Source organism: Rattus norvegicus, chromosome X (assembly GCF_036323735.1).
Source record: "Rattus norvegicus strain BN/NHsdMcwi chromosome X, GRCr8, whole genome shotgun sequence".
Taxonomy (NCBI): Eukaryota; Metazoa; Chordata; class Mammalia; order Rodentia; family Muridae; genus Rattus; species Rattus norvegicus.
Window position 1 is genome coordinate 96,849,772 of NC_086039.1, and position 15,152 is coordinate 96,864,923.

The 15,152-nt window shown below is 33.9% G+C and overlaps 1 protein-coding gene across 6 annotated transcripts in view; it reads left to right on the plus strand.

The window, feature by feature from the left end:
* The window catches only part of Diaph2 (diaphanous-related formin 2), an 827,546-nt gene that overhangs the window by 149,237 nt on the left and 663,157 nt on the right, over positions 1–15,152 (plus strand). Inside the window, exon 3 of one of the 6 annotated variants that reach the window (XM_039100254.2) lies at positions 10,080–10,135. The exons of the other annotated variants lie outside the window; for them this stretch is intronic. Within the exon in view, the coding sequence (XP_038956182.1) occupies positions 10,118–10,135 (18 nt within the window). The 5' untranslated portion in view covers positions 10,080–10,117. The remainder of the gene's footprint in view (positions 1–10,079; positions 10,136–15,152) is intronic. 6 annotated transcript variants of the gene reach the window in all.

Here is a 15,152-nt window from a genome sequence, read left to right on the forward strand (position 1 = left end):
TCCTTGGGTGTATACATGAAACCCACAGGTTTTAAGCAAAGTCAATGGAGCTTCATGTGCTTAGCAGAGGGCACACAGCTAATGACAGTGATTTCCTCCTCTCCCAGAATCTCTCTATAGCCAATAGTGCAGAATTAAAATATAGGGTCCCTTGAGCTTTCTCTCTCCTCCTCTTCATTCATTGTTAATAGGCATGATTTTGTGAGAGTCCAGTGCAGGTAATTGCAGCTAACGTGAATTAATGAGTATAATAGTTGTCTGAAGTCTAGGGAATGACATTTCTTAGCCCATCTCTCAATCTTCCAGCTCTTACACACTTCCCACCTCCACTTTCCTAATGTTTTTGGTGTCACTACCTCTTATTGTTGTTTCTTTTTTTTTTTCTTTTCTTTTTTTCCCGGAGCTGAGGACCAAACACAGGGCCTTGCGCTTGCTAGGCAAGCGCTCTTCCACTGAGTTAAATCCCCAACCCCTGGTGTCACTACCTCTTAATAACTGTATGGCTACAGGTGATTCACTTTAGTGTCTTCATTTTTAAAGTTGGTGACTATGTGTATAATGCAGGTTGTTATAAGCGCTAAGTATATTGTTCATAAAATTCTTTAGTAATGTGCCTCACAGATGTAGCTACTGAATATTGGGATATATACGTTTATTTTTATCCATTTATGGCAAGTCTAATCCCACATTTCAAAAATATTTTTGAATGTCTATCCCTTGGGAAAGTTTTGTCATTCCATTTCCATTTACCTCTTAAATATGCTCCTGTATCATTTCAGGCAAACATGGTTTAAACATGCTGCAATGCCTCCATTTACCCCACCATTCATTAGGATGACTGATTAGAAGACGTTTTGAGTTATGTAAGAAATACCATCCATCTTTGAGCTATACAGTGATACTAGGTCTTCAAAAACAAGGCAGAAATATAGACATGTGGAGGACCTACTGAGCATTAACCTCTTTTATAGTATAGCATGAGGTTGGTAACTTATGGAAAGAAAATAGGACTGGGCTCTTGGTCTTGCAACTTCTATAGTACTTTTAAGTATAAATGGTAGTTATGTTGTGGAAATTTACCATTTGATTTTAATTGTTATGCCAACTCATATTTTGTCTTCTCCCACATTAAACTAAGTTTTATGATTTAGGGATGTGATGCCTATAGATTTGGTGGGTATCTTCCAAACGTGTATCTTGGCGATATCTAATAATGTGCATATTGTATAGTAGAAATTGTAAAGGATTTTGCTGAATCAATGGATATGGGAGTTGAACTCTAACAATTTGAGGCATTTTGAGCCTTTGGAAGTGAATTGACCATTTACATAGAACCAGTCAACATTAAGCTTTTAAAGTAATTTTCACGTCTGTCTTGGTGATAGCTCTTTTTCTTTTTGGGTGGGGTGAAGGAAGATAGGGAATAGAGAAAGGTTATGATAAATGCTTTTACCTTAGCCTGCTTTGTTGACGAGAGTCTTAAAGGGCAGAGCCTCTTGGTTGAGAGATACTTAAATGATAAATGATTGTGACAAGTTATTTTTTTCCTTCCCTGAGTTTTAGGGATCAGGGCAAATCATAAAGACTGGTATCCTAAATCATAACTTCTTTAAGTGCTAGCAAAACTATTATTTGTTGTTCCTTGACTACCAAAAATATTTTCTGGAACATTATTCTCTTGGATCTTTAACTTCTTAATAATGACTTTCTGATTTTTTTAGAATATATTTTAAAGGCATGGAAAATAGCTTTCACTTTTTAAAATATAATTTTGTTTCTAGTTTGCTCCATCCTAGATGATTTCCTCTTAGATGCGTATTATATGTATAGATACAAGACTTAGCTGTACTGTTTTCTTTTTCTTCAATATTTTTTGAAGTGATGGTAATCTTATTTTTTGTTGTTGTTTTGGCAATTTAATTTTCCATTGTCTCTATTTTCTCATTTGTTATTTATTAAGAGTTACAGACAATTGGTAAAATCTTTGCTGACGAATGGGGGAATTTGAAATACTTTTGGGTTGAAAGCCAAATACTCCAAATATTGTCAGAACCTGTGCAAGTCAGTTAGAACATACAACGAACCAAAGGAATATAAGAGCATTTCTATTGCTTGATACTTAAGTAGCCTTTTATTTAGTTCTTGTACAAATGTAGAATATTTAAAAATGAATAGAGTTGGGGCTTCAGGGGACTTATGGCTGGGAAACCCGGAAAGTGAATAACATTTGAAATATAAATAAAAAATAACCAATTTAACAACAACAAAAAAAGAATACTTGGCTGCTCTTGCAAAGGTCCCACATTTGGGTTCCATCACTTACATCTGGTGGCTCTTATCTACCTGTAACTCTAGCTCCAAGAGATGTACTACCCTCTACTGGTCTTCCCTGGAAACTGCACTTATGTACACATATCCAAACAGGCATATGATTAAAACAAGTAGATCAAATAACCAGAAATGTCACTGAGGTCTTTGGGTATAAGGACTCTGTGTTTACATTAGAGCATTCTGAAGATTAATTTTGCATAAATTATTTTTGAGAATTTTGAGGGATGAGAAAGTAGAAATGAGGATGAAGAAGTGCTGTAGGTTGTTCTAGTAATGACTCATTATATATACTTTTCTCATAATTTGAACATTTTTATAAGCAATTGTTATAAGAAAATTTAAGCATGCTATTATAGACTCAATTTAATTGCAGTATTTGCTTAAACTTTATTAGAGTATTTATTTTACATATTGAAGAATTAAACAACAAGTTATAATCTTTAATTTTTTCCACCATCAGAATTAATTTTATGTATCATTTTATGATTTTGTCTTTGTTAGAGTTCTATTACTGTGAATACATACTATGACCACTAAGACTCTTATAAAGGGAACATTTAATTGGGGCATACTTAAAGCTTCAGAGGTTTACTCCATTATTGTCAGGGTGGGAAGCAAGGAAACATGGTAGCTTGCAGGAGGACATGGTGCTGAAGACAGATCTGAGAGTTCTATATCTGTATCGACAGGCAGCAGAGAGAGAGAGAGAGAGAGAGAGAGAGAGAGAGAGAGAGAGAGAGAGAGAGAGAGAGAGATGCAGAGAGATACAGAGAGACAGAGACAGAGTAGCTTCAGCTTTTGAACTCTGAAAAGCCACCCTTCAGTGTCACACTGTCTCCAGCAAGGCCACATTTCCTAATCCACCCTTATTGAAACCATCACAGTATTTATATTTAGCAGCACCATAGAGTTTTTTCTGTATTAAACTCCTAATCATCACAGTGTAACTTTTGTTAGAGAACTTGCCATTTCCCATTAATTTATTCACATATATTCATTCCAAAGATACTTCTAAGTACAGCCATTAACATCCATGTCTTACTATGTTCTATTTTAGGATTTTATTTTCCAGAAATAGCTGTAAACCTTTCCTCAGTATTATGAATGTACTACTACTCCACCATCATGAAATATTTATTATTTGCTATTTATCTAAGTAGGTATGACACCTAAGCTGGCTTAATTGCATCTAAGAATATAGTATTTTCTTGATTCTGTATTTTGAAAGCTCTCTGGTTTGTGATGTTTAATGAACGATAAGGCACCAAGCATTTATGATACTTCATATATTGTAGATTTAAATGTTTAGTGCTTACTTTTGACAACTAAGTAAAGATCTCTGTGCTAGCTCTAGATTTATTTTTTGAAGTTGAAAAATTGTGCTTTTAAAATGATTATGAGGAGCTTCAGCTTGTGTAGTTGTGCACAAGAATGAATACATTACTTGTGTCAGCTTATGTGATATATGAAAATAATAGGTGCAATAATATTGATAAAATTCTGTTTATGCCTATGTTCTTATTCATTTTAATCTATAGCTAAGGCGTTTCCCTGGTGCTAAGTATTTCCTCTGCACCACAAATCAGAGATTCTAATGAAGCACAAAAAGTAGGTATAGAAACCAACAAAAATACAAATGGCTTCATTCACCTTTTAACCAGTTAGTGGAAGTGAAGGAAAATATATAGAATAGTGACATGCATGGGGGAAGAAAAGCAACCCTCAAACCTTATTTGCCTAGGCTAGTCTATCTTGTGTTATGAGTTTTATGTGGCAAACTTGAAATTAAGTGCTATTAGTTAAAAAACAAAAACACAAAAGTCTGAAACAAGCAGCCAGCAGGCCTAGAATACGATCTTTTGTTTTTCTTTCTGCCTCAGGTAAATAAGAGGGACCAAATGAATGCTTTGTAGCAGTTTTCTTTTCTTAAATCTGGGCTTCCTAATGCTATAATTATGAACCTCATTTATATTTTATTCTGCATTTTAAATTTTGTCTATGTATTTTGATGAGCCTTTATCCACTATTTAAGATGGCTTTCTCAGATAATTAAAATTTTTATTTTTTCCTCAGCTTTTCTCTGAAATGCTGCTAGAGCATGACTTATTTTCTTATTTAATCAGTTAGTGAAACTATAATGTAATTAAACTCATGATGGAACACGTTTTATCCAAATTTGAACTGATAGCTGAGGCTCTAACTTTGGCTTAAAATGTCAAAATATTTCCATTTTAATATTCTTCTGATTATGCTTGGGTTGTATTTTGCAACATATGACAATAAGGGCCATGTGGCTTTCTATTCTATAAATAAATATGTTGCATAATGAGAATAAATTTTTGTATATTTATTTACCAAGTACGAATTTTGATTGCATATTGGATGAACAGACTGTTCTGAATAATAGTGGTTAGTCTTTGTTCTCAGGATGATAGGGAGTCAGATATAAAACCAATATTCATTTTAATTATCCTAAGTGCTTAAAGGATACATCCAGCAGATTAGAGAGACCTCATTTGGGAGGACAAGGAAGGCTTCCCTGAGGAAGTGATATTTAAGCTGACTCTTTAATGGTACATAAAGATTAGATAAGCAAAGGAAGTACAAAACTATTTCTCAGTGTGGGTGAATTTGAGCTTGATGTTTTAAAAGTATGTCCAATGAATCTAAGAAGTGACGTAATCAGATCTAAGGATTTACATTGTTGAAACATTACTTGAAATACATGGAATATGGCAATTTTAGAATTTGTCTGAGAATTAACCTAAATGAATCTAGATTTACTTAAATGACATTTTGAAATAATACATATATGCAAACTGGTTATAACTGGAATGTTTAGAAAGAAATGCAGTAAGTAGCCAAGTGCTTACATCTGATGTAAGAAAAAAATGAAGCAAAACAAATACACACCAAAAACGAATCCAATAATATGTTTGTGTATACAGTGTAGGGCATCAGAGCTCAAATATTTTGGATCGCTTTGATGCCTATTTAAACATGTCTCTTCATAGGATACCTACTATGACCTGTCCTTAATAAGCAACTAGTGGGGAGTCAGTGCCTCATATGTTGATACAAATCATTCAAAAGTATTTGATTCATAATATTCATCTACTAGGCACCAAATTTCAATGTGTAAGCCTAGGACTTAAAAACTTTTCAGAAGATTTAAAAGTAGAAGTCAAGATATTTTCATGTCTCCAGTGCTTGCTTAACTGTTATTACAGGGCTTTAAGGTTTCTGGTAATGTTCTAAGTAGTGTAGTCTTAATTAGTTGGAATTATATACCTTAGAAGAAATAATTATTTATTCTCTCTAATGTGAAATAAGAGACAAGAAAATGTTCAGATGCAGACAGAGGAATGTATAATAAGCTTTCAGCTAGCACAAAGCTGCCTGTATCTGCTCATTTTCTTTTTTGCTAGTATTCATTACATCTCTCTGGTGTGTGGCAGTGGGGTGATACCATAAGAAACAAAGCAAGAGCCTTTGTATTTGAATTTTCAATATTTCCAGTGAAATGAAAGGTATGCACATTGTCACCAGACAATGAACTGGAAGCAGCATGTATCCTTTTGAATTTAGGATGGTTTTGTTTTGGTTTTGTTTTTAAATTAAGGCAAGATTGAAAAGCCTTGCTATTTCATTTTGGATGCATCCTACATGAGTATAATGTGAATGCTTTCTGAGAGCATACGCTATAGAACTTGTTGAAACTTCTGCAGGTTCTTTTACATCATTTATGGCTGTAAATTATTTCATGTTTACAGCGAGGAGTGAACACTCCAGAATAATAAGCAGCTACCTATTTACCAGAATGTTCAGAAGTTCCAGGTATTGCTTGAACAAATGATAGACTAGGTTTATCATAACAGTGAAAGTTCCAAAGCAATTTCTAGACATATTATATATTTGAGACAGTTAAAATATATGTAAATATACATTTTCAAAATAGTTCCTATAATATATACTGGAAATCTTGAAAATTTTAATGCATTAGTGGGTACGCGAACTACTAACCGTACACACACACAAACACATGCATAATCAATCTATTGAGTCTGTGTATGTTAGCTAATATGTACCTGTGTTCAGGGATGACAACTGCAAACTGTACAACCTATATAGAGGCTAGTTTGTGGCACAGACTGTTTCTTCCTTTCAAAGGTGCCACCAACCACCTTTGGGGAATATTAACCAAATGAAACATGTAACTGAAGTATCACTGATACCTCAATTTCTGTTGCCATTTATGAAGATTAATTGAAACAACTAAGAAAATAAATTTAAGAGATATATTTGAAGATAATGAAGCTAACATAGAAATTCAAAATCCTGAGGCCATTTGTGTTTTTTACTTATTTTCCAGGTGAAAGTGGCAATTCTGAGAGCTAGGAGGATATAATCAATAGATAACTGAATACCTATATGCTCATTGCTAAAGTGAGAAGATGCTACTGGCATTTCTTTGTAGCAATAATGTGTTGAAGAATGAACAGTGAATCAACAATGTAAAAGGACACATTCATAATATGAGAAAAGTACAAGTTCAGAATATAACTACAATTCTAGATGAAATAAATGAGGGCTATAATTATATAAAATCTCCTTAAATGTATCCAGTTAGAATTATAGCAGAATAGATATTTTAATTGAATTTATTGAATTTAACAAGTTTTATACATATGAAAAATAAGAAAATACAAGAATATCTAACGCTGTTTAGAGAACCAGGGTAAAATTGTAATGACAAACTCATCTGATAATAAGATAATTCATGAAAATCTTTTAAGTGTGTGTGTGTATTCATATAAATAAATGAAAGTAAAAATCCCTAGTATATTACTTTTAAATATAGAACTACAGCATAAAATATGCTTTTGTTAATGACATAAAATAACATAAATCAGATAAGCATTTTAGTACTTTCTCTTTGTCTAATAATTTTACATGGTAAAATATTTCTGAAATTTATTTACTCTTCTCCATTCTCAGTGTTCAATAGTCTTCAGTTCCATTTTCACTTTTCTAATTTAGCTTATGACTTAGTGTTCTATTGCTGTGAAGAGACATCATGACCACAATAACTCTTATAAAGAAAAGTATTTAATTTAGGCTGACTTACAGTTCAGAGGTTTAGTGCATTATTATCATGGTGAGAAACCTGGCAATATGCAGGCAGACAGGATGCTGGGGAAGTAGCTGAGAATTCTACCTGGATATACAGGTAGCAGGAAAAGAGAAAACCATTGAACCTGGCTTAGGCTTTTGAAAACACAAAGCTTATGGCCAATGACACACTTCCTCCAACAAGGCTACACCTTCTAATTCTTCTCAAATAGTGCCATTCCATAATGACAGACCATTCTTATATCGATGCCATAGGTCCCATTTTTATTCATACCACCAGAGCCCACCCCCTCTTTCATGTAAATTCTAGCAAAAGACACACGTTGTTCCTATTCTTTGGGCTTTGCTTTCTATTGCCTTTTATATTTGTATGAACATGTCACTCAGTGACTTCACTTTGCTAGAAATAGTCAAAAGCCATTAGTTGAGGTTTCAAGGACCTTCATTCTTGTCCTGTATTTTTTCATTAGCATTTGCTTTCCTACTAATAATCTCTGCCTCTCAAATACTTATCCTTTATAGTAATAGTATATATTTTATAATTCTGTTTTTCTTTCATCATAATTGTCACAGATATATCTGCAAGTTTTTCTCATTTGTTTTCTAATCTGTGACATGTAGTAGTACTTATGAACAGAAATATTTTTTATTTACATTTCAAATGTTATTCCCTTTTCCCGGTTTCCCATCCATAACCCCTATTCCATCTACCTCCCCATTCTTCTATAAGGGTGTTCCCCTCCCCTTCCCACCTGCCCAAGGCCATCCTCTGCTACATATGCAGCTGGAGCCATGGCTCTGTCCATGTGTACTCTTTGGGTAATGGTTTAGTCCCTGGGACCTCTGGTTGGCTGTTGTTGTTTTTTTTTTTTTGTTTGTTTGTTTTTTGTTTTTCTTATGGGGTTGCAAAACAGTTGAGCTCCTTCAATCCTTTCTCTAATTCCTCCAATGGGTACCCCATTCTCAGTTCAATGGTTGGCTGCTAGTATTTGCCTCTCATTTGTTATGCTCTTTCTGAGCCTCTCAGGAGACAACTGTATCAGACTCCTGTCAGCTTCTGCTTCTTCGCTTCATTTGCATCAGCAATAGTGTCTGAGTTTGGTGACTGTATACGGGATGGATCCCCAGGTGGGACAGGCTCTTAATGGCCATTCTTTCAGTCTCTGCTCCAAACTTTGTCTCCACATACCCTCCTATGAATATTTTTTTTTATCCCCCCTTTTAAGAAGGACTGAAGTGTCTGCACTTGTCTTTCTTCTTGAGCTTCATGTGGTCTGTGGTTTATATCTTGGGCAATTTGAGAGTTTGGACTAATATCCATGTATCAGTGAGTGCATACCATGTGGGTGGTTTTTTTTTTTTTTTGTGATTGGGTTACCTCACTCAGAATGACATTTTCTAGCTCTGTCCATTTGCATATGAATGTCATAAAGTCATTGTTTTTGATAACTTAGTACTCCATTGTGTAGATGTACCACATTTTCTGTATCCATTCCTCTGTTGAAGGGCATCTGGGTTCTTTCCAGCTTCTGGCTATTATAAATAAGGCTGCTATGAACATAGTGGAGCACGTGTCTTTGTTATATGTTGGGGCATCTTTTGGGTATATGCCCAAGAGAGGTATAGCTGGGCCCTCAGGCAGTTCAGTGTCCAATTTTCTGAGGAACCTCCAGACTGATTTCCAGAGTGGTTGCACCAGTCTGCAATCCCACCAACAATGGAGGACTGTTCCTCTTTCTCCGTATCCTCGACAACATCTAATATCACATGAGTTTTTCATTTTAGCCATTCTGACTGGTGTGAGGTGGAATCTCAGGGTTGTTTTGATTTTCATTTCCCTGATTACTAATGTTGTTGAACATTTCTTTGGGTACTTCTCAGTCATTCAGTAGTACTCAGTTGAGAATTCCTTGTTTAGGTCTCTACCCCATTTTTTAAATATCCAGTAAAAACCAGAAATATTGAGGTCAATGTAGAGTAATTTTTATTAACAATTTTCCTGTTTTAAAGATGTCATTCTTCACAGTTGTGGTAGTATATGCCTGTTATCCCAGTCCTTGAGAGACTTAGAAAGGAGTATTTCTGAGTTGTCGGTCCGCATAGTATATTGAAGACCTGTTCTCAAAAAAAAAAAAAAAAAAAAAAAAGCCAAGGAACTGTACAAATATACAAGTGACATACAAATACTGTTCTCAGCTTCTTCAGCAAGTGATGACATGTGTCATTATTTTCTTTATGTTTCTAGTGTTTAGTACATAGATGATGCTTAGTAAATTTTTACTGGGCAAATTAATCTCACTTGCTGACATAAAATATGAAAGCAATATGTAAGTTTTATTTTCTTCTATGAAAATGAATATATTATTTAAGCTCATGGTTTCATTGAAATCACTAACATTATAGATAAAATAACTACCTGTTATATGTGTAATGTACTTTTCTAAGGACTCAAAGCCTTTTATTTATTTTTGATAGGGACAACATATATGAATACTTTAGATTGATTTTGTTTTGAGGACCAAGAACTTGTACTTTAGTTAAACTAAACAAATAATTATTTTCTGGTGAAACAATATTATTTTACCTCTTACAATTTGTTTAAATCTCACTTTCAGGTCCTGTGATGTGAAATCATATCCGTTTTAAAAAATTTATGAAATTGATTTTTCTAGTGAGTATTTTCCGATGTTTTAGAATAGTTGAAAAACTTGTTGACACATTTAACAGTAATGATGCATAGCATTTTGTTTGAATTGCTACAAATTAGCTGGAAGATGTGTATCTTTAAATTTAGTAATTTCTATGATGTATCTCACAAAAATGGTTCTCCTTATTGAAAACTTTGTTTTGTTGCCATAATATATATTCTTTTCTAGGGAGAAATAGTCTACCCCAGGGAAGAGCACATAAATTGGTTTTCAAATACCACATAGTCATACATGAAAGCATATATAGGAAATTCATGTACACACAAACACACACAGACACCATTGACGTAAAAGGTGCCATGAATTTGAGTAGAGCTGGAAGGGTACACAGGAGGAGTTTGAGGGAGGAAATAGATGGGTATATAATTATAATTAAAAGTTTAAACAGTTAAAAATTGAATTGAATGGAAAAAGTCCCTTCTCCAACTTGAAACTTTTCTACAACTCTAGGAACACAGTTTTCATCACAAACTGAACAACAGATATTTTCCCAAGTAACATTGGAAATTGCTAAAATCAGTATTTTTGAGGGTGTATACTTAATTTATAAAACTTATAGTGGCTAATCCATGATGTAAAGGCTTATTTATAAGAATAGTAAAACATTAAGGACATGGTATGTCTAACATACAAGGATATGCTTGATAAGTAGATAACAGAAAAGAGGAAAAGTAGAAAATTTATAAGTTTATTTGATTCAGGTTTGCATTGAAAAATGGGCCTCATAGAGAAGCAAGCCCTTGATTCAGTGTTTTGTCCAGACACTGAGAGTTAGCTTTGTGATTTTGGATAAGGTTCTGGAGTTAGGAGCTCAGTTTCCTCATTTGTAAAATGGGAATAATTATTATTTTGCCTGGTAGTCTTTAGGGATTAGTATAGTAAGAATATATGGAGTGTCACAAATTAAAGACAGAGATGTGTCTCAGTGTGGCATGCCTGTGATCTCAGCACTCAGTGTGCAGAGCCAGTAGGCAGGAGATTTTGAGGAGATCATGGACAACATAGTGTGAACCTATTTCACAAATCAGAATGCAGCTCAGTGATACTAGTTGTCTAGGAAGTGTAAGGCTTTGGATGTTTTCCCAACATGTTGGTGATAATGATAATAATGAAACAATAAATATGTGTAAATACATATTTGGTATAGTACAGTATAATTTGTGTTTATATCTTCAAAAACAATTATGTAATATATAATGAAATTTAGAAAATAATCACTTGTATAATCAAACAGCCCTATGCAACTAACACTGGATTTAAATCAGCTTTCCACTACTCTACAGTTTCCATAACTGTTGCCCGGTATTAAGCGTCAGTTAATTTTTGTTAGGTCTGTTGATGTTATATGTTAATACAATTTGTGAATATATGTGCTTTTAGTCGTGAGATTATTCCTTGCTGTTATATGCACAGTACTTGGTACCATGTCCTACTCCTCCTGAAAACTCAACTCATTATATTCCTTTACACTGAGGATCTGCCTAACGGATGTAGTCCAAAATATGTTTCAACTTTGAAATAATCCAAGAAATCTACAGGCTTTGTATTTCCGTTTGATTCTTGTTTTTTTTCTTCCCTAAGATGCACATTATATAACAGACTCCTTTGAGAGTGCTGTTTTAAAAGTGGTTTTGCCCTTAATTATACTGGTTAGAAATGTCAAGATAGTGCATTAACCTACTGCGCTCCAGATGGCTGAGGTTTTTTTTTTTTTTCCCCTCTTGTCTTGTTATATCTAAAGAATATGGGATTGGCAGCAGAACACTTTAATTGATGTCAGATTTGGGCAGTGTAATTTCTTTTCCATTTTATACACTGTAAACATCCACTTAAAATATGAGATACATCACATGTATTCAGTAGGTTTAAACTTTCATCCACATTGTGCCATAGTTTATAAAGAATTTATGTTAACAATTGAACATTTTTACCATCCATAGTTTTATATTTTTATATAGTAGAAGAAAGTGTTTTAAGGATGTATATGTATTTTTTTGTGTGTGTTTTAGATTTCCTCAATTTTCTATTTGGAAAAAAAAACACATTAAGATTGTAAGTCATAGAATGTGACCTACAAAATACTATTACTATTGTTATTGTTTCGATGAAATGGACCTGTATCCTTGCTTACATTCCAATCCACAATAGAAGTGCTTAGATATAAGAATTCTGTTACCAGAAGGGCATGGTTGGTACTCTATAAAACTAATGCCGGGGGGTTGGGGATTTAGCTCAGTGGTAGAGTGCTTGCCTAACAAGCGCAAGGCCCTGGGTTCGGTCCCAAGCTCCGAGAAAACAAAAAAAAAACAAACAAACAAACAAAAACTAATGCCATTATATTTATACTGTTACACTGCTGCATACTTTCATACTATAATATGTATACCTCTTATGGGTGAGAATATTGTACTTTTATAAAAGCTCCATAAAGATTTTATGCTTAATACTAGTTCAGTATTCTTACTCAATTGTTCTTTCAAGTTAGGTTGGGGTTTGGGGCAAACAGAATTTTGTGATATTCACTGTATACTAGTTGAGAACTAAAATTGGTTCTTATTCAACAGAGATGAAATATTTATCGGAGAATCTTAAATAATTTCTAAATTCATCACATTTATTGGGAATAAAGATAAATGTTTGAATTTGTTAAATAAATTCAGTTTTCTGAAATGAAACCTAAAAACCTATTTCTATATATTATTCAAATTTGTATGTAGCAACCTAAAAATATATCTGGCTTCTTTAAAACACTAATGAGAAGATTATGCCATTAATATATTATTTGGTTTCAAAGATGCCAATTTATTTAACATGCACATTTAGGGAGTAGTTGGTTTTACTCTAATTTGGTCATTTTTTACATTGTAGCAACTTTAACCAGTCAGCTCATGTACATGAAAATTTAAGGGCCTTTCTTTAGACATGAACTCATTATTGAATATCTCTTTTGTTTTCTGTGTTCTTTTTTTTTAATGTTTCTAAATGTATGTCCTACTCAAAGATTCTTGGTTTCACATTTTACTTATTTAATTTAAATAAAAGGATTATTTTCATTTTATGTCTCTCTGTGTTTAAATGCCTATATGTATGTGTACCACATGAAGGCCTGGTGTATGCAGAAGCCAGAAGGCATCAGATTCCTTGGAACTGTAATTAGAACTGCCATGCAGTTCTAAGAAATGAACTATGTCTATAAAAAGACAGCAAATGTTCGTAAACCCAGGATCCACCTCTCTAGCCCCTATTTTATTTTGATAATAGGGTATTATTATGTAACTCCGAGGGGCTAGAATGTCACTATATAGACCATGCTAATTTAGAATTCCTAGGGTTCGCTTTGCCTCTGCCTCCTGAGTGCTGCTATCAAAGGGATGTGTATCCATGCCTGTCCTCAAATTTATTTTTTAATGTTAATATATAAAACTATGTGTATCCATGTTATACAGTATGATGTGCTGCAGAATATATATGACTAAATATAGCTAATTAACAGATATATTATCTTATAATTATTCTAGTAAGAACACAAATCTCTTAGTATTTTTTCAAAGATATATTTTACTCAACTATAGTCTACCATTCCCTTAAATTACTCCTCCTATCTCTATAGACATGCATATTTTAATTAATTATCTCTCCAATCACTTATACTCTCAATGAAGCTAGCTTGTGGTAACTCACATCCTGCTATTAATTTCTATCACACAACTTTTTTATTGTACATGTGTATTAGATCATGCAGATTTTGTCTTTCTGTGCATGCTTAATTTCTGTAAGTATATTCTCTGTGTTCTTCCATGTTACTGAATATTACAGTTCTTCTGTTATTCAATTGTTTCAGAGTCATGGAAAGGCTCCTATAGTCACAGGGAAGTTGAACTTCCCCTTCTAACTCTCCCTTCCATATTGGAAACCATGGATACTGGGAGGCTTTTGTGTATGTTGAGGTGTAGTCAAGGGGAAAGGGGTGCAAAGTGAACCTCATCTTTTCAGGTCGGAGAGTGACTTTTTCTCTATTTTATAGTGCAAGGGCTGATCCTGGGCTTTCTTTCACTCATTCAGTATGGTGTTCTTTCCTTTGCGTAATTGTTAGTTGATTTTGGGGGAAGGAGTTAATCAGGAGAACTCCTATTCTGTCACCATTAATTTCACTGTTCCGGTTGATGCTTGGTTTGACACCATTTCACTCTGTTGGGAGTGAGAGCAATAAGTAAATGCTGTCTCAGAGTCTCAGAGTATACTTTTTTCCGATGGTCATTTTGAACACCACTTTATTACTGCTACTAAGAGGAAGCATGTTCAGTGCTTAAGCATGCAGGTTTTATAGTTAGACAGATCTGAGATCTAATGTCAGGCTATATTGTTTATCTGTACAGTGGCCTTGCTCAGGTTTTCCAAGCCCCAGTTTCCTTTTCTGTGAGATCCAGATAGATGACACTAATACATTACTGCCTCACCTTGAGGAACATGTTGATGGTTTTTGTCTTTATTATCCTAGCCTTCCAGCCCAATTATGTAGATGAAATAGTTAAGTGTCTTCAATGAATCTCTTTTCTTCTAACTGTGATACTTTTACCACATTTTTCCTTGATAACTAAATGGTCATTCTTTAAATAAAAAAATAAAATTTAATTTGAACCACTTTAACCGGCAAGTGATTTTTGTGACTCTAAATTGCTGTTGATGATGTGAAGAGACTGCAGGGCAGACACTTTTGGTCTCTCCATGCCTACAATAACATATAAGATGACCAGTAGGTGCCACCTGTGTTTCCTGTCTCATCTGCAGTCGAGTTGAGGCAACATGTGGCAATGTCATTTTGTGTTTATTTTTGTTCAAATACTTTTCCATACTAAAATCATTTCATTAGGATTCAGTAATGAATGTTTCACCTAGCAGCAGCAAAATTATAATCTTAGATACAAATGTAAAAGCAGAGCCTAATTAGGCTGCAGGACTTGGTTTGAAGGTGGTAATCCA